The sequence below is a fragment of the Mobula hypostoma genome, chromosome 8 (genome assembly GCF_963921235.1).
Source record: "Mobula hypostoma chromosome 8, sMobHyp1.1, whole genome shotgun sequence".
NCBI lineage: Eukaryota > Metazoa > Chordata > Chondrichthyes > Myliobatiformes > Myliobatidae > Mobula > Mobula hypostoma.
In genome coordinates this window covers 158,259,160-158,283,161 of record NC_086104.1, presented here as the reverse complement: position 1 = coordinate 158,283,161, position 24,002 = coordinate 158,259,160, and the positions used below count along the sequence as shown (strand labels likewise).

At 43.8% G+C, this 24,002-nt stretch overlaps 1 protein-coding gene across 2 annotated transcripts in view; it reads left to right on the top strand.

The window, feature by feature from the left end:
* Positions 1 to 24,002, top strand: part of piwil2 (piwi-like RNA-mediated gene silencing 2) — a 121,621-nt gene that overhangs the window by 76,825 nt on the left and 20,794 nt on the right. For both annotated transcript variants that reach the window (XM_063057220.1, XM_063057219.1), the window contains 4 exons: positions 5,562 to 5,675; positions 9,817 to 10,005; positions 11,944 to 12,045; positions 19,906 to 20,022. In XM_063057220.1, coding sequence (XP_062913290.1) covers positions 5,562 to 5,675; positions 9,817 to 10,005; positions 11,944 to 12,045; positions 19,906 to 20,022 — 522 coding nt within the window. The remainder of the gene's footprint in view (positions 1 to 5,561; positions 5,676 to 9,816; positions 10,006 to 11,943; positions 12,046 to 19,905; positions 20,023 to 24,002) is intronic.

Below are 24,002 nucleotides of genomic sequence, written 5' to 3'. Positions count from 1 at the left end.
AAATGATAGGAGAAGACAGGAGGGGGAGGGATAGAGCCGCGAGCTGGACAGGTGATAGGCAAAAGGGGATACGAGAGGATCATGGGACAGGAGGTCCGGGAAGAAAGACAAGGAGGGGAGGCGTGACCCAGAGGATGGGCAAGAGGTATATTCAGAGGGACAGAGGGAGAAAAAGGAGAGTGAGAGAAAGAATGTGTGCATAAAAATGAGTAACAGATGGGGTACGAGGGGGAGGTGGGGCCTCGCGGAAGTTAGAGAAGTCAATGTTCATGCCATCAGGTTGGAGGCTACCCAGACGGAATATAAGGTGTTGTTCCTCCAACCTGAGTGTGGCTTCATCTTTACAGTAGAGGAGGCTGTGGATAGACATGTCAGAATGGGAATGGGATGTGGAATTAAAATGTGTGGCCACTGGGTGATCCTGCTTTCTCTGGCGGACAGAGCGTAGATGTTCAGCAAAGCGGTCTCCCAGTCTGCGTCGGGTCTCGCCAATATATAAAAGGCCACATCGGGAGCACCGGACGCAGTATATCACCCCAGGCGACTCACAGGTGAAGTGATGCCTCACCTGGAAGGACTGTTTGGGGCCCTGAATGATGGTAAGGGAGGAAGTGTAAGGGCATGTGTAGCACTTGTTCCGCTTACACGGATAAGTGCCAGGAGGGAGTCTGCTCTCAGGATGAGGCTTTTCATTCTAGGACGAGGGAGATGTCTTCCTTTTTTAAAGAAAGGGGCTTCCCTTCCTCCATTATCAACTCTGCTCTTAAACGCATCTCCCCCATTTCACGTACATCTGCTCTCACTCCATCCTCCCACCACCCCACTAGGAATAGGGTTCCCCGGTCCTCACCTACCACCCCACCAGCCTCCGGGTCCAACATATTATTCTCTGTAACTTCCGCCACCTCCAACAGGATCCCACCACTAAGCGCATCTTTCCCTCCCCCCCCCTCTGCATTCCGCAGGGATCGCTCCCTACACAACTCCCTTGTCCATTCGTCCCCCCCCATCCCTCCCCACTGATCTCCCTCCTGGCATTTATCCGTGTAAGCGGAACAAGTGCCACACATGCCCTTACACTTCCTCCCTTACCACCATTCAGGGCCCCAAACAGTCCTTCCAGGTGAGGCCACACTTCACCTGTGAGTCGACTGGGGTGATATACTGCATCCGGTGCTCCCGATGTGGCCTTTTATATATTGACGAGACCCGACGCAGACTGGGAGACCGCTTTGCTGAACATCTACGCTCTGTCCGCCAGAGAAAGCAGGATCTCCCAGTGGCCACACATTTTAATTCCACATCCCATTCCCATTCTGGCATGTCTATCCACGGCCTCCTCTACTGTAAAGATGAAGACACACTCAGGTTGGAGGAACAACACCTTATATTCCGTCTGGGTAGCCTCCAACCTGATGGCATGAACATTGACTTCTCTAACTTCCGCTAGGCCCCACCTCCCCCTCGTACCCCATCTGTTACTCATTTTTATGCACACATTCTTTCTCTCACTCTCCTTTTTCTCCCTCTGTCCCTCTGAATATACCTCTTGCCCATCCTCTGGGTCACCCCTCCCCTCCTTGTCTTTCTTCCCGGACCTCCTGTCCCATGATCCTCTCGTATCCCCTTTTGCTTATCACCTGTCCAGCTCACGGCTCTATCCCTCCCCCTCCTGTCTTCTCCTATCATTTTGGATCTCCCCCTCCCCCTCCAACTTTCAAATCCCTTACTCACTCTTCCTTCAGTTAGTCCTGACGAAGGGTCTCGGCCTGAAACGTCGACTGCACCTCTTCCTACAGATGCTGCTTGGCCTGCTGCGTTCACCAGCAACTTTGAAATAAAAGGGTAGACTATTCTCTAAGTGGAGAGAAAAATCAAAAATTTGAGAGGCAAAGGGACTTTGGATTCCTTGTGCAGGATTCCCTGAAGGTTAATTTGCAGGTTGAGTCTGTGGTGAGAAAGGCAAATGTGATGTTAGCATTCATTTCAAGAGGACTAGAATATAAAAACAAGGATCTAATGTTGAGACTTTATAAAGCACTGTGAGGTCTAACTTGGAGTATTGGGGGCAGTTTTGATCTCTTAGAAAGGATGTGCTGACACTGGAGAGGGTTTAAAGGAGGTTCATGAAAATGATTCCAGGATTGAGTGGCTTGTCATATGAAGATCAGTTGATGGCTCTGGGCCTGTATTCACTGGAATTCAGAAGGATGAGGGGTGACCTAATTGAAATGTATTGAATGATTAAAGGTCTTGATAGGGTGGATGTGCAGACGATGTTTCCTATGATGGTAGAGTCAAAGACTAGAGGACACAGCATCGTAATAGAGGGAGGTCTTTTTAGAACAAGAGATGAAGAGGAATTTCTTTAGCCAGGGAGTGGAATCTGTGGAATTTGTTGCCACAGGCAGCTGTGGAGGCCAAATCTTTCTGAATATTTGAGGCAGAGGTTTATAGATTTTTGATTGCACCATTAGTGATAAACAGAGAGTAAAAGATGGAAAAATTCTTAAATGCATTTATTTTAATGCTAGGAGCATTATATGAAAGGTGGATGAGCTTAAAGCATGGATTGAAACCTGGAAGTATGATGTGGTGGCTATTAGTGAAACATGGTTACAGGAGGGGTGTGATTGGCAACTAAATATTCCTGGATTTAATTGCTTCAGGTATGATAGAATCGGAAGGACAAGAGGGGGAGGTGTTGCATTGCTTGTCAGAGAAAATATTACAGCGGTGCTCTGTCAGGATAGATTGGAGGGCTTGTCTAGGGAGGCTATTTGGGTGGAATTCAGGAATGGGAAAGGAGGAGTAACTCTTATGGGGGTGTATTATAGACCACCAAATGGGGAGTGAGAATTGGAGGAGCAAATTTGTAAGGAGATAGCAGATATTTGTAGTAAGCACAAATTGTGGGAGATTTTAATTTTCCACACATAGACTGAGAAGCCCATACTGTAAAAGGGCTGGATGGTTTGGAGTTTATAATATGTGTGCAGGATAGTTTTTTGCAGCAATACATAGAGGTACTAACTAGAGAAGGGGCAGTGTTGGATCTCCTGTAAGGGAATGAGGTAGGTCAGGTGACGGAGGTTTGTGTTGGGGAGCCCTTCGGGTCCAGTGATCACAATGCTATTAGTTTCAATATAATTATGGAGAAGGATAAGTCTGGGCCCGGGGTTGAGATTTTTGATTGGAGAAAGGCTAACTTTGAGGAGATGCAAAACGAGTTAGAAGGAGTGGATTGGGACAATTTGTTTTATGGGAAGAATGTAATAGAGAAATGGAGGCCACTTAAAGGTGAAATTTTGAGAGTACAGAATCTTTTATGTTCCTTTCAGGTTGAGAGGAAAGGTTAAAAGTTTGAGAGAGCCATGGTTTTCAAGGGATATTGGAAACTTGGTTCGGAAAAAGAGAGCTATCTACAACAAATATAGGCAGCATGGAGTAAATGAGGTGCTCGAGGAATATAAAGAATGTAAAAAGAATCTTAAGAAAGAAATTAGAAAAGCTAAAAGAAGATGTGAGGTTGCTTTGGCAAGTAAGGTGAAAATAAATCCCAAGGGTTTCTACTGTTATATTAATAGCAAAAGAATAGTGAGGGATAAAAATTGGTCCCTTGGAGAATCAGAGTGGACAGCTGTGTGTGGAGCCAAAAGAGATGGGGGAGATTCTGAACAATTTCTTTTCTTCGGTATTCATGAAGGAGAAGGATACTGAATTGTGTAATATAATCTAACAGGTAGGAAAGTTATGGAAACTATGATGATTAAAGAAGTAGTAGTACTGGTAGTACTGGAGCTTTTAAGGAATATAAAGGTGGATAAGTCTCTGGGTCCTGACAGGATATTCCCTAGGACCTTGAGGGAAGTTTGTGGAAATAGCAGGGGCTCGGACAGAAATATTTCAAATGTCATTAGAAACGGGGATGGTGCTGGAGGATTGGCGTATTGCTCATGTTGTTCCATTGTTTAAAAGGGTTCTAAGACAAAACCTGGCAATTGTCGGCCTGTGAGTTTGACGTCAGTGGTGGGTAAACTGATGGAAAGTATCCTTAGAGATGGTATATATAATTATCTGGATAGACAGGGTCTGATTAGGAACAGTCAACATGGATTTGTGCGTGGAAGGTCATGTTTGACAAATCTTAGTGAATTTTTTGACGAGGTTACTAAGAAAGTTGACGAGGGTAAAGTGGTGGATGTTGTCTATATGGACTTCAGTAAGGCCTTTGACAAGGTCCCACATGGAAGGTTGGTTAGGAAGGTTCAATTGTTAAGTATTAATATTGAAGTAGTAAAATGGATTCAGCAGTGGCTGGATGGGAGATGCCAGAGAGTGGTGGTGGGTAACTGTTTGTCAGGTTGGAGGCCAGTGACTAGTGGTGTGCCTCAGGGATCTGTACTAGGTCCAATGTTATTTGTCATATACATTAATGATCTGGATGATGGGGTAGTAAATTGGACGAGTAAGTATGCAGATGATACTAAGCTAGGTGGAGTTGTGGATAATGAAGTAGGTTTTCAAAGCTTGCAGAGAGATTTAGGCCAGTTCGAAGAGTGGGCTGAAAGATGGCAGATGGAGTTTAATATTGATAAATGTGAGGTGCTACATTTTGGTAGGACTAATCAAAATAGGACATACATGGTAAATGGTAAGGCATTGAAGACTGCAGTAGAACAGAGAGATCTAGGAATAATGGTGCATAGTTCCCTGAAGGTGGAATCTCATGTGGATAGGGTGGTGAAGAAAGCTTTTGGTATGCTGGCCTTTATAAATCAGAGCATTCAGTATAGGAATTGGGATGTAATGTTAAAATTGTACAAGGCATTGGTGAGGTCAAATTTGGAGTATTGTGTACAGTTTTGGTCACCGAATTTTAGGAAAGATGTCAACAAAATAGAGAGAGTACAGAGAAGATTTACTAGAATGTTACCTGGGTTTCATCACCTAAGTAACAGAGAAAGGTTGAACAAGTTGAGTCTTTATTCTTTGGAACGTAGAAGGTTGAGGGGGGACTTGATAGAATTATTTCAAATTATGAGGGAGATCGATAGAGTTGACGTGGATAGGCTTTTTCCATTGAGAGTGGGGGAGATTCAAACAAAAGGACATGAGTTGAGAGTTAAAGGGCAAAAGTTTAGGGGTAACACGAGGGGGAACTTCTTTACTCAGAGAGTGGTAGCTGTGTGGAACGAGCTTCCAGCAGAAGTGGTTGAGGCAGGTTCGATGTTGTCGTTTAAAATTAAATTGGACAGCTGTATGGACAGGAAGGGAATGGAGGGTTATGGGCTGAGTGCAGGTCGGTGGGACTAGGTGAGAGTAAGAGTTCGGCATGGACTAGAAGGGCCGAGATGGTCTGTTTCCGTGCTGTAATTGTTATATGGTTTTAAGGCGTGAAGGGATACGGGGAGAAAGCAGGAGGCTGGGGCAGAGAGGAATAATGGATCAGCCATGATGAAATGGCGGAACAGACTCGATGGGCAAAATGGCCTAATTCTGCTCCTATATCTTAAGGTCTTAATACAATATTTCTTTAATCTGTTTCGTTCTCTTAACAGACAGAGGCAAGAGTCCTACCTCCTGAGAAGATCGTTCTTCGACACAAGTCATTTTCTTGTGGGCCTGATGTTAACTGGTCAAGGGAAGTTGCACGGGAGAAAGTAATCTCTGGGGTAAGTTTTACAGGGTCGGTGAGTGACTGCCCTTGGGCAGCTGCATCAGTGCAATTGAGTGGAGCATCATGATAGGTTAAATTGAATTTGGTTAATCAGAATTAGGCTTATTATCACTGAAATACATTGTGAAATTTGTTGTTTTGTGACAGCAGTACAAGCAGGACATTAAAATTACTTATAATACTAGTGCAAAAATAGTGAAGTTGGGTTCATGGACTGTTCAGAAATCTGATGGCAGAGGGAAAGAATCTGTTCCTAAAACGTACATACATGGGTGCATGTGTGGTCTTGCACACCATGAGCATTACTCACTATTGTCAGTCTCTTTTTGTCCTGCTAATCTATTTTTTTATATATTTTTCTTTTTTTAATCTAGTGTATTTTAAATATTGTACTAGTATCACAAAACAAATTTCACGAAATGTCAGTGATAATATACCTGATTCTGATTTTGCCCTTGTTGCAGTGAAACTCAATGTAAGCTTAAGGAATGGCATCTTGAATTTCCAGCCTGGCAACATTGAATTTCAGATAACATGCCTCCTTAATGAAGAATTGCCAACTTGTCACGTTAACTATTTTTGTCTCTGCTGCCTGACCTCTGTTATTTGAGATTTGCAGCAATTGTTATGTTCTGTATCTCTCTGTTCCCACATCATTTGTTGACCCTCTCTTTGTTTAAACAAGGGCTCACTGGCTTTGTTCTGCTCTCATGTCTTATAGTCTTATGATCTAAATGTCCTTCAGACAGATGATATGCAGCCAGCAAGCCTTCATCACCCTGCTTCAGCTGATGGCAGTGGCAGTAGTGTTGACATCTTTCTTTCTGGGCATCCAGCCTATCACTTGTTCCTTCCAGCCGTGCCCCCTTCTCTGCATCTCGCTAAAACAGCTTCCCATCATTATCTTGGCCTGTTCAAGGATCATTGATGTGGAAATCTGCATTTCCCCCATTTCTTCACAGATGTTTTCTTACTACCGAATATTTGTGGCATTATCCACTTGTTAATTTGTTATGGGCACGGTTGCCTTAATTTGAAATCAACTGAACTTGTACTATGATCAAACTCCACTATAAACTCTTCTCCATTCACTGTGGGTGTGTATTTCATATTTTTATTTATTGTATTTAGAGATACAGCATGTAACAGGCTCTTCAAGCCCAATTACACCCAAAAGACTGATTAATCTTGTAACCCATATGTCATTGGAATGTGGGAGGAAACCAGAGCACCTGGAAGAAACCCACACAGTCACATGGAACATGTACAACTCATTGGTATATAACGTTGGAATTGATCCCAGGTCTCTGGCACTTTAGTAGCGTTAAGATAGCCACTACACCACTGTACTGCTGGCAAACTACCAAAACCCAGGATTGAGGCACCATATTTGAGATCTTCAGTCTTCTAAAATTATCTTGTCACTTCGGGCTGGGCGATGAAATCTGGGCTGGGTTCGGTGGTCTAGGCCCAGAGCCTTTTGCTGCAGTGGTGCCCAGATCCTAGTGCGGGGTACGGTTCACTCTTTAGACAATTTAAATGCCAGCCCAGATCGGAGGCAAGAACCGATTTCACTCGTTCTCCACGATATTCACTGCTCTGTCTCCAGGGTGCCAGGGCCCTTCACTTTTCCATTGTTTAGTCAATTTAAATGCTGGCCCAGATAGACTGATAGACAGGGCATCGGTCGGGATAAGAGCTGATTCCGTTCATTCTCCATGATGGTCATCTTCGTGGCACTGCCCCAGCTGCTGTGCTCCGTGCCACTGATATGAACTGATGAGTGAGCGAGGCTTTTGGGCCAACTCCGAGCTGCGCCGGGGTTTGGATGGGGATTTAATTTTGGTTTGAAATGCAGTTGTTCACTTCAGTTGTTTTTTCTCTTGCGCATCATGTTGGTCTTTTTTTTTTATTCTTTAATTTGGGTTCTTTCAGGTTTCTTGCTTTGTGGCTCCTTGTGAAAAAGCAAATCTCAAGCTTGTGTAATTTATACATTCTTTGATAATGAATGCACTTGAATCTTGAATCATTTAATGGAGTTTCAATTCAATCATAGCCAGATTGGCCTCATACCTTCATAGTTTTGCTAAGGTTTAGGAACGCATTCACAGATTGAAGAGTCACTTGGACAAGAGCAGGTGCTAAAGGTATTATTATGTAGTTTAATGTTAAAACTTCCTGTGGAAATGCTGTACAAGACTGAGAACTTAATCGTACTTGGCATCAAGGGTGGTGAGGCAGGGTGAAGGGTTGTGGGGTGGAATGCTGCTTTCGGACAAGGAGTACAGAGCCTTGGGTCCCACTCTATCAGGTTCAGGAACAGTTATTACCCTACAGCCATCAGGCTCCTGAACCAGTGTTGATAACTTCACTAGCCTCAACTCTGAACTGATTCCACAGCCTACGGGCTCACTTTTACTTTCTTTTCCTTTCTTTTTTTTTCTTTTTCAATCTTTTTATTAACTTCATAGAAATAAACATAACATGGTAGTAGTACAAAGTTATTGGGAACACATTGTTATAATTAAAATTAACATAAGTGATTATAAAGCCAGATAACACTTAAATGATACAACTCCCAATCATATAGGATACAGATGAATAATATAAAACAAAGAAAAGTACCTTAAAAAAAAGTCATGAAAAAGGAAAAAAAATAACCCCCACCCTCCAAAAAAAACTAGTCTAAACAGAATTAATGAACTAAGCTTAATTAAAAGACATGGGCTGTTTTGTAACATCATAAACAAAGAGAAAAAAGAAAACCTTAGTGTCGATGACTCCGTTCCTCTCAACCAACATTACAAAGAAGTTAAATAAGTTTGGAAATGGGCAAATTACATCATATGAAAATGTTGAATAAATGGCCTCCAAGTCTTTTCGAATTTGTTGGAGGGGTCATAAACAACACTTCTAATTTTTTCCAAATTTAAACAGAGCATAGTTTGAGAAAACCAATGAAATGTGGTAGGAGGAGTAATCTCTCTCCAGTTCAGCAAAAAGGATCTTCTAGCCATTAAAGGCACTATAACTCATGTTCCCAGTATTATTTATTTACTTATATTTTCTTTTTATTTGCACATTGGTTATTCATCAGTCTTTGTGTAGTTTTAAGAGTCATAGAAGTCATAAAACACTATAACACTGAAACAGGTCCTTTAGCCCATCTCTGTGCTGAACAATTAAACTGCCTAGTCCCATCGACCTGCATCTGCACCAGAGTCCTCCATTCTCCTCCATATACCTATCCAAATCTCTCAAGGTTGTAATCAGTTCACCTGCTGAGTGAAAACATTCACCCTCATGACCCTATTACGCATTTCACCTTTTACACTTAACCCAGGACCTCTAGTTTTCATCTCAACCACCCTCAGTGGAGAAAGTCTGCTTGCTTTTCTCTTTATCCCCTGAAATTTGGTATACTGCCATCAAATCTTCCCTCATTCTTCTCCAGTTTCAAGCAGGGGTTCTCAACCTTTTTTATGCCAATGAGCCTTCCCATTAATGGAGGGGTCTGTGGATCCCAGGTTGGGAACCCTTGCTGTAGGGAATACAGTCCCAATCTATTCAACCTCTCCCTAAAGCTCAAGTCCTGGCAATATCCTTGTAAATTTCCTCTGCACTCTTTCAGTCTTATTTACATCTTCCTGTAGGTAGGTGACCAAAACTGCACACAATACTCCAAATTCGGCCGCACCCCCAGCATTTTGTACAACTTCAACATAACATCCCAACTTTTGTACTCGATACTTTGATTTATGAAGTCCAAAGTTCCAGAAGTTTTCTTTTTGATCTAACTTCCTGTGGTGGCATTTTCAAGGAACTATGGATCAGTATTCCCAGATCCCTCTGTTCTGCACCCCTCAGCACCCCGTTGCTCACCATTTAAGACCTACCTTGGTTTGTCTTCTTGAAGTGCAAAACCTCACACTTGTGTGCATTAAATTCCATTTGTCATTTTCCCAGCTGGCCCAGATTCCGTTGCAACTTTTCATTGATTCTGTTGTATTTCTCTGTTCTACTGAGAATGCCAGCAAGAAAATTAACCTTAAGGTAGTATGTGGTGACATATATGTACGTTGATAAATTTACTTTGAACCTATTGGAAAGATTCTCATACCGTGCATGTTCCACAGGTTCCAATGCATTGCTGGGCTCTCTTTTTCCCAAAGCACAGTGCCACATATGCCAAGGAGCTGGTCAAGTTGATGTCAAAGGTGGCAGAGCCCATCGGTATGAGCTTCCTGCAACCTGCCTACGTTGAGCTGAAGGATGACCGGACCCAGACCTACATCCGAACACTTCAGTCACACCTGGAGAGTGGCGTACGTTGCAGGTTGCTCTTTTCATGTCTGCATCTTAATTACAACAAAGGATTTTTAAAATTCGGACCTACCAGTCTCTCCTGAGTATTATTGTGGATAGTGTAGAAGTTACCATACAATGGGACATTGACGAATGCAGAGCTCAGCTGAGAGGTGGCAGATGGAGTTCAACCCAGAAAAGTGTGGAAAAGTTACATTTTGAGAGGTCGGACTTGAAGGCAGGTTATAGGGTTACTGACAGGATTCTTGGCAGTGTGGAGTCCATGTCCATATGTCCCTCAGAGTTGCAGCACAAGTTGATGGGGCACAAGGGGTGTTGGTCATCATTAGTTGGGAGATTGAGTTCAAGAGCTGTGAGGTAATGTTGCAGCTCTATAAAACCCTGGTTAGACTACACTTGGAGTATTCAATTCAAGCTGAATTGTCATTCATCCGTACATGGGATGCCCATGAATACAGCCAAACAAAAAAGCATTGCTGTGGAGTCAAGATACAAAATACAGAACCAAGAGTCTCACATAACACCAAGAGCACGTACAAGGTAACAAGCACAAATGACATCATAGTCAAGCAATGAGTCCAAACTCATGCCAGCAATCTGCAATTGACCACAATAGAGCTAGTCTTCTGCCCAGCGAGCACTGGGGGGGGTGGTTGGGCAGCACTGATTCCAGTCAGGACACCACGCCACACCACCCCCGGTGAAGCACTCTGGCTCGGATGCCTCTCACAGGCGACACCGTGGCTTGAGGCCTAGTCCTCGCATATACAAGATAATAAGTACATATAGGTAAAATACAACCACACAAAAATATGTATATAATCCAGACCTTTCAGTCCATTGAAATCTTTAGTCAGCCACAACAGAGCTTGACTTCTGCTCAGTGAACACTGTGTTCAGTTCTGGTCAGCTCATTATAGTGGAAGCTTCAGAGAGGGTACAGAGGAGATTTACCAGGATGCTTAGCATGCTTAAGGAAGACAGATTGAGTGAGATAGGGCTTTTTACTTTGGAGCAAAGGAGGATGAGAGGTGATCTGACAGTATTTATAAGATAATAAGTGGCCTAGCCAGCGCCTTTTCCCCAGGGCAGAAATGATAAATCTGGCATAATTTTAAGGTGATTCCAGGAAAGTGTTGGGGGCATGTCAGAGATGAGATTTTGACGCTGTGGTGGGTGCGTGGAACATGCTGCCAGGAATGGTGGTAGTGGCAGATACATTAGGGACACTTAAGACAGGAACATGGAGGATAGAAAAATGGCGAGCTACGTGGGAGTGAAGGGTTAGATTGATCTTAGAGTAGGTTAAAAGGGCAGCACAACATCATGGCTGAAGAACCTGTATTATGTTGTACTGCTCTCTGTTCTATATCCAAAATTCTGCAATATTGCTGTAACTGGGCCGAATGCTTCTATGTATTCTTAACTACTGGTTCTCCCCTTTAATCCACTTGACAAAAAGGACAGCCTCAGAGACTGGGATTCTATCTGTCCTGTTGGATGAGGATAACAACCCTTCACAACAGAATCCTACTGTGGTAATCACTTCCACCACTGAAAATGGTTCACCTATGCTTTGTCCTGTAGCTGAATGAGAAATATTGCCAAGTTCACTGTACAAATTGCTGTATGACTAAGTTCATTGCTTGGTGTGATTCTAAGAATTGGAAAGTGGAAGATTATTTCTCCCCCCCCCCCCCCCCACCCCGTCACTGGGTTTAGGGAAGGGAATGGAGGTTTAAAACTGGTACATTGAGGGACGCTAATCAGTACTAAATTCAAGGAAATTGCTCTTATCCCTTCTCTTCCCTACATCTTCAGCTCCAGCTGTCACCTGTCCTCCTTTATCAAGTGTCAAACTTCAGAGGTGAAGTGTTACCTTGATCCAGTTCCATGTCTGCTGACCCTTTAATATATTGTACATTTCATTTTCTCAGAGTTCAATTCAGATTGTGGTGTGTATAGTGACTGGTAACCGTGACGACCTTTACCACGCCATTAAGAAATTGTGTTGTGTACAATCGCCAGTGTCCTCGCAGGTAAGAGTTCAACTTGTGAATGGGAGGGAGATCTTTATTCTAATCCCAGAGGTGTATTCTTGTTGCTGTCATCGGCATTCTATTAGCATTGTAGCAGTGAGAATATATTAAAGATGCTCCATTTAGTAAATTGTATTGGACATGAAAGGCACTTAAAAATTGCAAAGCTGTCTCTCTACCCTTTCCTCGGGTAGTGAGGCGATGATGAGACGGCCTACAGGGACGAGGTCCAGCACCTGGCCACGTAGTGTGCCGACAGCAACCTGGCCCTTAACACCCAGAAGACCAAGGAGATCATTGTGGACTTCAGGCGTTCTAGGAGCCACACTCACGTCCCCACCTACATCAACGGAGCTGTAGTGGAGTGTGTATCAAGCTTCAAATTCCTTGGTGTCCACATTTCCAAGGATCTCACCTGGTCCCTGAACATCTCCATCCTGGTCAAATAGACAATAGATGCAGGAGTAGGCCATTCAGCCCTTTGAGCCAGCACCACCATTCACTGTGATCATGGCTGATCATCCACAATCAGTACCCAGTTCCTGCCTTCTCCCCATATCCCTTGACTCCGCTATCATTAAGAGCTCTATCTAACTCTTTCTTGAAAGCATCCAGAGAATTGGCCTCCACTGCCTTCTGAGGCAGAGCATTCCACAGATCCACAACTCTCTGGATGAAAAAGTTTTTCCTCAACTCCGTTCTAAATGGCCTACCCCTTATTCTCAAATTGTGGCCTCTGGTTCTGGACTCACCCATCAGCAGGAACATGTTTCCTGCCTCTAGCATGTCCAATCCCTTAATAATCTTACATGTTTTAATTAGCTCCTCTCTCATCCTTCTAAATTCCAGTGTATACAAGCCCAGTTGCTCCAATCTTTCAACATATGACAGTCCTGCCATCCCGGGAATTAACCTTGTGAACTTCCGCTGTATTCCCTCAGTAGCAAGAATATCCTTCCTCAAATTTGGAGACCGAAACTGTACACAATACTCCTGGTGGGGTCTCACTAAGGCCCTGTACAACTGCAGAAGGACCTCCTTGCTCTTATACTCAATTCCCCTTGTTATGAAGGCCAACATGCCATTAGCTTTCTTCACTGCCTGCTGTACCTCCATGCTTACTTTCAGTGACTGATGAACAAGGACACCTAGATCTTGTTGTTCTTCCCCTTTTCCTAACTTGACACCATTCAAGTAGTAATCTGCTGTCCTGTTCTTGCCACCAGTGGATAACCTCACACTTATCCACATTAAACTGCATCTGCCCACTCACTCAACCTGTCCAAGTCATCCTGCATTACCTCAACATCCTCCGCACATTTCACACAGCCACCCAGCTTTGTGTCACCTGCAAATTTGCTAATGTTACTTTTAATCCCTTCATCTAAATCATTAATGTGTATTGTAAATAGCTGCGGTCCCAGCACCGAGCCTTGTGGTACCCCACTAGTCACTGCCTGCCATTCTGAAAGGGACCCGTTAATCCCTATTCTTTGTTTCCTGTCTGCCAACCGATTTTCTATCCATGTCAGTACCCTACCCACAATGCCATGTGCTCTAATTTTACCCACTAATCTCCTATGTGGGACCTTATCAAAGGCTTTCTGAAAGTCCAGGTACACGACATCCACTGGCTCTCCCTTATCCATTTTCATAGTTATATCCTCAAAAAAATTCCAGAAGATTAGTCAAGCATGATTTCCCCTTTGTAAATCCATGCTGACTCGGACCGATCCTGTTACTGCTATCCAAGTGTGCCACTATTTCATCCTTTATATTTGACTCCAGCATCTTCCCCACCACTGATGTCAGGCTAACTGGTCTATAATTCCCTGTTTTTTCTCTCTCCCTCCTTTCTTAAAAAGTGGGATAACATTAGCTACCCTCCAGTCCTCAGGAACTGATCCTGAATCTATAGAACATTGGAAAATAATTACCAATGTGTCCATGATTTCTAGAACCACCTCCTTCAGAACCCTGGGGTGCAGCCCATCAGGCCCTGGGGATTTATCAACCTTCAGTCCCATCAGTCTATCCAACACCATTTTCTGCCTAATGTGAAGCTCCTTCAGTTCCTCCGTTACCCCAGGTCCTCCGGCCACTATTACATCTGGGAGATTGTTTGTGTCTTCCCTAGTGAAGACAGATCCAAAGTACCTGTTCAACTTGTCTGCCATTTCCTTGTTCCCCATAATAATTTCACCCATTTCTGTCTTTGAGGACCCAACTTTGGTCTTAACTAATTTTTTCCTCTTCACGTACCTAAAGAAGCTTTTACTATCCTCCTTTATATTCTTGGCTAGCTTGCCTTCGTATCTCATCTTTTCTCCCCGTATTGCCTTTTTAGTTATCCTCTGTTGCTCTTTAAAAGTTTCCTGATCCTCTGGCTTCCTGCTCATCTTTGCTATGTTATACTACTTCTCTTTTATTTTTATACTATCCTTGACTTCCTTTGTCATCCACGGTCGCCCCTTACTCCCCTTAGAATCTTTCTTCCTCTTTGGAATGAACTGATCCTGCACCTTCTGTATTATTCCCAGAAATACCTGCCATTGTTGTTCCACTGTCATCCCTGCTAGGGTATCTTTCCAGTCAACTTTGGCCAGCTCCTCCATTATGGCCCCTTAGTCCCCTTTGTTCAACTGCAATACTGACACTTCCGATTTTCCCTTCTCCTTCTCAAATTATAGTTTAAAACTTATCATATTATGGTCACTACCTCCTAATGGCTCCTTTACCTCGAGTTCCCTTATCAAATCCGGTTCATTACACAACACTAAATCCAGAATTTCCTTCTCCCTGGTAGGTTCCAGTACGAGCTGCTCTAAGAATCCATCTCTGAGGCACTCCACAAACTCCCTTTCTTGGGGTCCAGTACCAACCTGATTTTCCCAGTCTACCTGCATGTTAAGATCCCCCATAACAACCGTAGTATTACCTTTGCAACATGCCAATTTTAACTCTTGATTCAACTTGCACCCTGTATCCAGGCTACTGTTTGGGGGCCTGTAGCTAACTCCCATTAGTGCAACAGTGTCTTTATTTCCTGCGGAGCATCAAGAAAGCTCACCTCTGTCCCAGGATACTGATGGACTTTTACCGCTGTACCATTGAGATCATACTCACCAACTGCATCTCAGTGTGGTATGGCAATTGTCCCATATCAGACCGCAGAGCACTCCAGTGTGTGGTGAAAACTGCCCAGCAGATTATCGGCACCCAATTGCCCATCATTGAGAACATCTACCATAAATACTGCCTGGGCAGGGTGAAAAGCATTATCAAAGATGCATCTCACCCTAACCATGGACTTTTTACTCTCCTCCCATCCGGTAGGCACTACAGGAGCCTCCGGTCCTGCACCAGCAGGCACAGGAAGAGCTTCTTCCCCGAGGCTGTGGCCCTGCAGAACCTCACATCACAGCGCTAAGCAGTATTGCACCCATATTGTACTGTCTCAGTACTTTTATATTTGTGTGCTGTAGCACTTACTTTTTATTCACAGTTATTTTGTAAATAACACTTTTTTGCATTTCTGGTCAGGTGCTAACTGCATTTCATCGGCTTTGTATCTGTACTCGACACAATGACAATAAAGTTGAAACTAATCTAATCTAAAGATGCATCTCCACCGAAGGAAGTGTAACTTGCTCCTTCCTCCACTAGCCTCGGAAAGTGTAGCACCTGCTAAGCACCCCCCCCCCGCCCCCACCCCGATCAGGGTTGCATGAAGCCATGGGAGCAGGCGGGCAGTGGATGCTCGTATGAGCAGCTGGTACATATCTCAAGTCCTGGTTATGCAACCACTGACATGAGGCAGACAATCTCTGAGATAATGGCTGGGGTCACCCGTCTTGTAAAGACACTGCCCAGAAGGAGGCAATGGCAAACCACTTCTGTAGAAAACTTTGCCAAAAACAGTCATGGTCATGGAAAGACCGTGATCACCAACATCATACAACATGACACATGATGACGGTGCTACCCTTCCCATTGAAAGACAGTGCTCTGGGATCAGTGTTGAGCCATTGTTGTTCAAAGGAGAAAGAGGAAACTATTCAGTCACTTGGGGTATTCAGTTTGGTCTCAGTTACTCTCTGCCATAACCCTTTTTAGCTGCTGTGATTCCATAGCCCGTTTAATGGGAAGTAAAACCAGTGCATACGTGATATCGAAGTGGCACCATCATGGCAGTAGATTACTTTCTTCCATCTGCAAGTAGATTGGGGGACCACTTTGTCGCGCACCTTCACTCCATCTGCAGGGTCATCTACTCTATCCGGTGCTCCTGCTGCAATCTCCTCTACGTCGGTGAAATCCAGTGTGGATTGGGGGACTGCTTTGTTGAGCACCTTTGCTTCGTGCGCGAAAAGCAGGATTTCCTGGTGGCCAACCACTTTAACTCCAATCCCCATCCTGACATGTTTGCACGTGGTCTGTACCCATTCCCATTCTGACATGTTTGTCCATGGCCGCCTCTACTGCTACGATGAGGAGACTCGCGGGTTGGAGGAGCAACACTTTGTTTTCCACCTGGATAGCCTCCAACCATGAATATACATTTCTCCAGCTTCCTGTAATTCTTCCCCCTTCCCTTCCCCTTCTATTTCCCTACTCTGGCTCCTTATCTCTTCTCCTCACCTGCCTATCACCTACCCCACCCCCCTTGTGCCCCTCCTCCTTCCCTTTCTCCCTTCATGAAGGGTCTCGACCCAAAATGCTGACTGTTAGTTCCTTTCCATAGATACTGCCTGACCTGCCAAGTTCCTCCAGTGTTTTGTGTATGTTGCTTTGCATTTCCAGCATCAGCAGATTTTCTCATGTTTGTGTCCGGTCAGATTCCTTCTTCTCCAGCCTTTTTCCTTTTCCCCATCCCACCTCCTAGATTCTTACCTCTGCCCACCACCCTCCCCCCCCCCCCCAATCCATCTACCTGGCTTTACCTATCACCTTCTAGCTTGATCTTTCCTTTCTCCCCCCGCACCCATTCCTTTCCCGACCTGGTGAAGAGCCTTGGCTTTTGACTGTTTACTAATTTTCATAGATGATGTCTGGCCTGCTGAGTTCTCCAGTATTTTGTACATGTTCCTCTAATGCTGCTTTGGTCAATTGTGCTTACCTGTATATACTCCTGTCCTTCATTTGCCTATAATCATTGGGAGCCAAAGGGCCTGTTTCGATTACTGATTTCTCTGCTGCATTCTATAGTTCAATGTTGTTTGTCATCGCTGTTCCCTCTAAGCTGCATGGGTGTGAAGCTGTATGATCACCAAAATGCTCCCATGCACGTAGCCTTTGCTGCCGCACAGCTTGAATTGGACGCAGCTAGGAAACATTTAAGTTTTTCCTTGTTGTATTATTTCATTACACCCTTCAATTAATGAATAAATCAAAAGTGTGGTTTTTCTATTTTCATTATAGTAAGCTTATTACAAAAAAATTAAGAGCTGCAGTTTTCAGGCAGAATGATAAAAAAAGAAAAATGGTTGGTCCACGCAGCTGTAAAAGAAGTTAGAACGTTGTGTGTCATACAGAGGTTATAATTTTGCACAGTTCTCCAACTGGGACCTCAGAAAGCTAATGTCTAAATTTAAAGCAGCTTTGGGGATTTTTGCATTTCATTGCTCTAGATTTGGAGCCTGCGTGTTCTGTTCTTGTACTGCATATTGTTGCCAATTGGGAATTTTACCTTTTGTGCTTTGTAATTCTGTTTCCAGTATTTGTGCCTCTAGCTTCCTTTATGAAACAAATGGCTCTGTCACTTGGAACATGTACAAAGGCTGGAGTTTATAATGTACAATCTTCCTTTTGTTACTGCCATTTCCTCTGCCTTCACCGCTGTTCCAATGAAGCACAACACTGGATCAAGGGCGTATCTTACTTTTCTGATTGAACCCTTGACAGCCTTCTATTCTGAGCTGAATTCAGTAATTTTACACTGTAGTCCTGTTTACTTCCAGTAATCTTTCAATTCTTAGCTTCCAACAGTTATTACCACACAACCATCAGGCTCCTGACCCAGCGTGGATAACTTCACCCACCTCAAAGCTGAAATGACTCCACAACCTATAGACTCTACAGCTTGTGTCCTCAGAATTAGTTATTTATTTTTATTTACACAATTACTCTTTTTTTTGCGCACATTGGTCATTTATCAGACTGTTTTTGGATAGTTTTTCATGTAAAATGCCTGCAGAAAATGAATCTCAAAATGGTATATGGTGACATATTGTATACACACTTTTATAAATTTACTTTGACTTTGACTCACTTTCTCTTCCTCCAAACCCATTAAGTTTCTTCTCTTTTCCCCTTTGCCTTGCACTATCTATCTCTATTTAGAATTCCAGCAGAATTCCACCCAGTCAAACAAGACCTCATATTCCATCTGGGTAGCCTCCGACCTGATGGCATGAGCATCTGTTTCTCTAACTTGCTGTAATTTTTCCCTCTTCCCCTTCCCTCATCTTCCACTCCCCAATCTTGGCTCCCCACTTACCTTCTTTCTCTTCACCTGCTTATCACCTCCTCCAACCCTTTCACCCATGGTCCACTGTCCTCTACTTTGAGATCACTCCTTTTATCTTTTCCTCCTAACACCTCCCAGCTGATTAATTTATACCCTTCCCCCACCCACCTTCCCTCTCACCTGGTCTTGCCTATCACCTTCCCCCCCACCTTATTCTGGCTTCTTCCCCATTCCTTTTCAGTCCTGATGAAGGGTCTTGGCCCAAAATGTCGACTGTTCATTTCCTTCTTGACCAGATGAGGTCCTGCAGCATTTTGTGTGCGTCACTTGAGATTTCAACATCTGCAGAATCTCTTAGGTTCATAAACCCTCCCTTTTGTTCTTCCTTCCAGAATTCCTGCCACAAATCTCAAAACGGTTATATCTCTCCTTTCTTCAAGGTTTAATGAGGAATCAGTACCCTGAAACATTAACACTTGTGTCTCAGATCCTGAATAAATTGCTGTGTATTTTCTACTTTTACTCAAGATTAGCACCATCTGCAGGACATTATTGATGTCTTGAACAGACCCCTCATATGTCAAAAGATAAACTTCTTATCTCCCCGTCTACCTCGTGCACTGGTGTGACCGTTTCACTTTGGTTGTCCACCTGCACTGCACTTTCTCTATAGCTGCTACACTCAAATATATTCAGTGTCCACTTTATTAGGTGCACCTGGTCATTAATGCAAATGTCTAATCACCCAGTCACATGGTGGCATCTCATACATAAAAGCATGTAGACATGGTCAAGAAGTTCAGTTGTTCAGACCGAACATCAGAATGGGGGAAGAAACATGATTGTGATTTTGACCACAGAATGAATGATTTGTGGTGCTGGATGGGTTGATTTGAGTATCTCAGAACAGCTGACTTCTTGGGATCTTCATGCAATTTGTAGAGAATGATGCGAAAAACAAAATACCTCCGGTGAGCAGCAGCTAAGTGGACAAAACTCCTTGTTGATGAGGGAGGTCAAAGGAGAATGGTCAGAGAATGGCCAGACTGCTTCAAACTGACTGGAAGGCGACAGTAACTCAAATAACCACATTACAACAGTGGTATGCAAAAGAGCATCTCTGAAGGCACAACACATTAAACCTTAAAGTGGATGGGCGACGGCAGCAGAAGACCATGAACATAAACTCAGTGGCCACTTTATTAGATGCTTCTTGTACTTAATAAAGCGGCCACTGAGTGTATTCTGCATTGATTTTTGCTATCCTGATGTATTTGTGTATGGTGTGATCTGTGTGGATAGCATGTAAATCAAAAGCACTGTGATATCTCGGTACAAGTGACAATAATAGAACAATACATTGACTAAATATGTACTATTTTTATTGCTAGGTGATTAATGTGAGAACGCTCTCTCAGACGGCACGAATCCGAAACATCTGTCACAAGATCCTGCTGCAGATTAACTCCAAACTAGGTGGAGAGCTCTGGGGTGTGGACATACCTCTGGTGAGTGTAGGGATTCTTGTTGTACTCTGGTAACGGTGTTGCTGTGCTGTAGGACCACCTCTGGCAACGACACAGTGATTAACACACCACTTGTTGTGGAGTGAAACAGGAATACTCAGTTAGTCTGAGGGAGCAGGACATGTCATCTTTCTTAGTCTCCTATGAGATGCCTTATCCAGGGTATTTCAAAATCTACATACATGACATCAGGATTATCTGTTAACACCTCAAAATGAAACTAAGAAACAAGACTTTCCATTTTGAAATCCATGTGATTTTTTTTATTCTGTACTTTTTTAGATGATTTTTCTTCTCTTGTACGGCTCATGTAAGGCTTACATCAGTTATCCACTCGCGCTCTGTTACCTACATCTTTTTTTCCAATGAATAATTAAGTTTGTATTACAAAGCCTCTACTCTTTATTTTTTAACAACATGGATAAAATCCATTGTGAGCAGAGGTTTCATTCTCCTTTGAGGTTTTCTACTTCATATGAACTCGTTTCATTACATACCCTGCCAGATTCTGACTCGTTTATTTATCACATGTACATTGAAACCTACAGTGAAACGCATCATTTGCGTTAACAACCTACACAACCTAAGGATGTGCTGGGGACAGCCTAGCCTGCAAGTGTCGTCACACTTTCTGGTGTCAACGCAGCTTGTCCACGGTGCTCAAGAGAGCAATAACAAAACAAGCCCCATACTCACACACGTACAGTAGACATTCCTGCACCCCCAGCACAGGCTGCCTCCAGCAGGCTCTCAGATATTGGTCCTCCAACTTGAAGCCAAGCTGACTTGGGAGGGGAGGAGTACAAGCTGGCTGGTAATTGGTGAAGCCAGGTGGAGGGGGATGTGGAGGAGGGGGATGAAGTGAGAAGCTGGGAGATCGATGTGAGAGATAAAGGGCTGAAGGAGGAGGAATCTTAATAGAGACAAGAGTGGGCTGTGGAAAGAATGGTACCAGAAGGAGGTGATGGGCAGGTGAGGAGAAGGGGTGACAGCGTAGAGAATGCAGAGAGGGAGAGTTGAGAAATTGATGTTCATGCCATTATGTTGGAGGCTTCACAGATGCAATATGAGGTGTTACTCTTCCAGCCTGAGTTTGGGCTCATCATGACAGTAAGACTGACATGTTGGAATGGGAACGGGGATAGGAATTGAAATGGGTGGTTACCAGGAAATCCTGCTTTTTGTGGCAGATGAAGAGAGGTGCTTGCTGGAACAAAGTGAAATCCTTCTGACAGAGGAGAGTGACAGATGAGCCATATCCTTATTAGCTATGCATCTCTCATCATTGTGGGTGTAGGTTACAGCAAAAGAGTCTGCACTTTACCCCCTCCCCCCCCAGTGCTACAATTAGATGCCAAACATCAGGAACAAATTAAAACTTCGAACTACTCATGTCAGTGGTTAAACAATTAAGTTTGCACATCAGATATCTACCTGGTATGGGGCTGCCAATCTACTCCAGCCCCTATTTGTGGTGACAGTGAGCTGGCCATGTAAAAGTTGGCTACTAATTTGCACACATTACAGCTTCTGAATCAGAATCGGGTTTATTATTGCTGACATGAGTTGCGAAATTTGTTTTCCTGCAGCATTACAGTGAACTACAATAAAAAATACTATAAGTTACAAAAAGAAATGTAAAAAGTAATGCAAAATAGAGAGAAAAGAGAGACAAAACGGACTTTTAAGATCGTAAACCAGCTGGTTGTTATGTCTCCCGTTCGCTGTGAAGATGGCGTGGGGGGGGGCGCGCGGGGACATCCCTCTCCTTTGCCGGGGAGAGAGAGAGAGAACCTGTGGGTTGTCGAATTCAGATGAAATGCGAAGCTTTTTGGGTAGCTGCAAGGTCTGTGTCTTTGCTATCGCTTAGCACACGCTTGGGCTCGGTGATGGTACCGATGTGTGTTTATTTTTGCTGGTGGGGGGAGGGGGATCGTTGCTTGCTGCCGCTTACACGTGGGAGGGGGGAGCTGGGGGGGACTTTGGGGTTCTCACGTTTAATTGTCGTTCATTCTTGGCATTTCTGTTTTCATGGATGTTTTGCGAAGAAAAAGCATTTCTGTATATTGTATACATTTCTGTCATTAAACTTGACCTTTGAACCTTTCAGTATTCACAAATTCACGGACTGTTCAGAAATCTGATGGTGAAGGGGAATAAAGTGCACCTAAAATGTTGAGTGTGTGTTTTCAGGCTCCTGGGCCACCACCTGAATATTTGAAGAGGCCCTTGATGGGGCTGGCTGAGTTTCCCACTTTCTGAAGCTTTGCCCAACTTGCTTGAGTCTCATTGGCTATGAAGCAGTTTAGAGCAATCAGAGGAAACCTCTTGGAGATCCAGATTTGAGTTTGTTCAATGACAGAGCTGAACTGAAGAGTTGAAATTTTGATTGCTTCTTATTTGAGCAATTAATTTACTGCATTGCTGTTTTGGGTTACTGTGCCTCACTCCTGCCACCTCTCAGGCTACCATCCTTTTCTATCCCATGTTTGTCACTGAGAGGTCACATCTTTGATAACCAGAGGACATAAATCCCCACTATAATCTGAAAATGTTTGAGATAATTCAAAATCGTTTAATGTCACTTCCAGTACATTATGATTATTTATGTTACATACATGCATGTATATAGTTAAATGACAATCAATTTGCCTTAAAGTGTAACGGAGAATGAATTGTTACTCCGGATCCAATGCAGCACTAAAGAAAACATTAAGATAAAGTTCACAATAATAAAAATAGCTTAATAAATACCTATGATAGTGTACATCCATCATGAGCACTAGCCTCCGTAGTATCCAAGACATCTTCAAGGTGATGCTGCAAAAAGGTGGCATCCATCATTCAGAACCCCCATCACCCAGAACGTGCCCTCTTATTGTTACTATCAGGAAAGAGGTATAGAAGCCTGAAGGCACACACTCAGTGATTCAGGAACAGCCTCTTCCCCTCTGCCATCCAATTCCTAAATGGGCATTGGACCCATGAACACTACCTCACTGCTTTTTTTACTTATTTAATTTAACTACACACTTCCAGTGTAATGCCATCCTGTTTCAAATCATCCATCGTTGTCCCTGTACCTAAGAAAACCAAGGTAGCATGCCTGAACGATTGGCGTCCTGTCACACTCACCTCAATTATAAGCAAACGCTTTGAGAGGCTGGTTAAAGACTACATCTGCAGCATGCTACCACCCACACTGGACCTCCTACAATTTGCTTACTGATGGAACCGGTCTATCAATGATGCCAGAGCCACAGCACTACACACCGTCCTCACTCAGCTGGAGAAGAGGGATGCAAACTTTAGAATGCTGTTCCTGGACTGCAGTTCAGCATTCAACACCGTAATTCCCACTAGACTTGACAGGAAACTCTGAGACCTTGGCCTGCACTCCGCCTTGTGCAGCTGGATCCTGGATTTGCTATTGGATCGCTGACAGGTGGTAAGGATGGGCTCCCTCACCTCTGTCTCTCTGACCTTCAGCACAGGTGCCCCCCAGGGTTATGTCCTGTGTCCCCTCCATACTCCCTTTACACCCACAGCTCCAATCTGCTGATCAAATTCGCAGATGACACAACATTGATAGGCCTTATTTCTAGCAGTGACGAGACAGCCTGCAGATGAGAGATTAACACCCTGACACAGTGATGCCAAGATAACAACCTCTTAATGTCCAAAAAACAAAAGAACGGAGACAGGCTCGCCCTGATCAACATCAATGGGACTGCAGTTGGGAGGGTGAGCAATTTCAAGTTCCTCGGTATATACATCACCGAAGATCTCACCTGGATTGTGCACACTGGTTGTGTAACGAAAAAAGCATAACAGCATCTCTTCCACCTCGGGTGACTGAAGAAGTTTAGCATGAGCCCCCAAATCCTCAAGACCTTCAACAGGGGCACCATTGAGAGCATCTTGACTGGCTGTATCACCACCTGGTATGGGAACTGTACCAA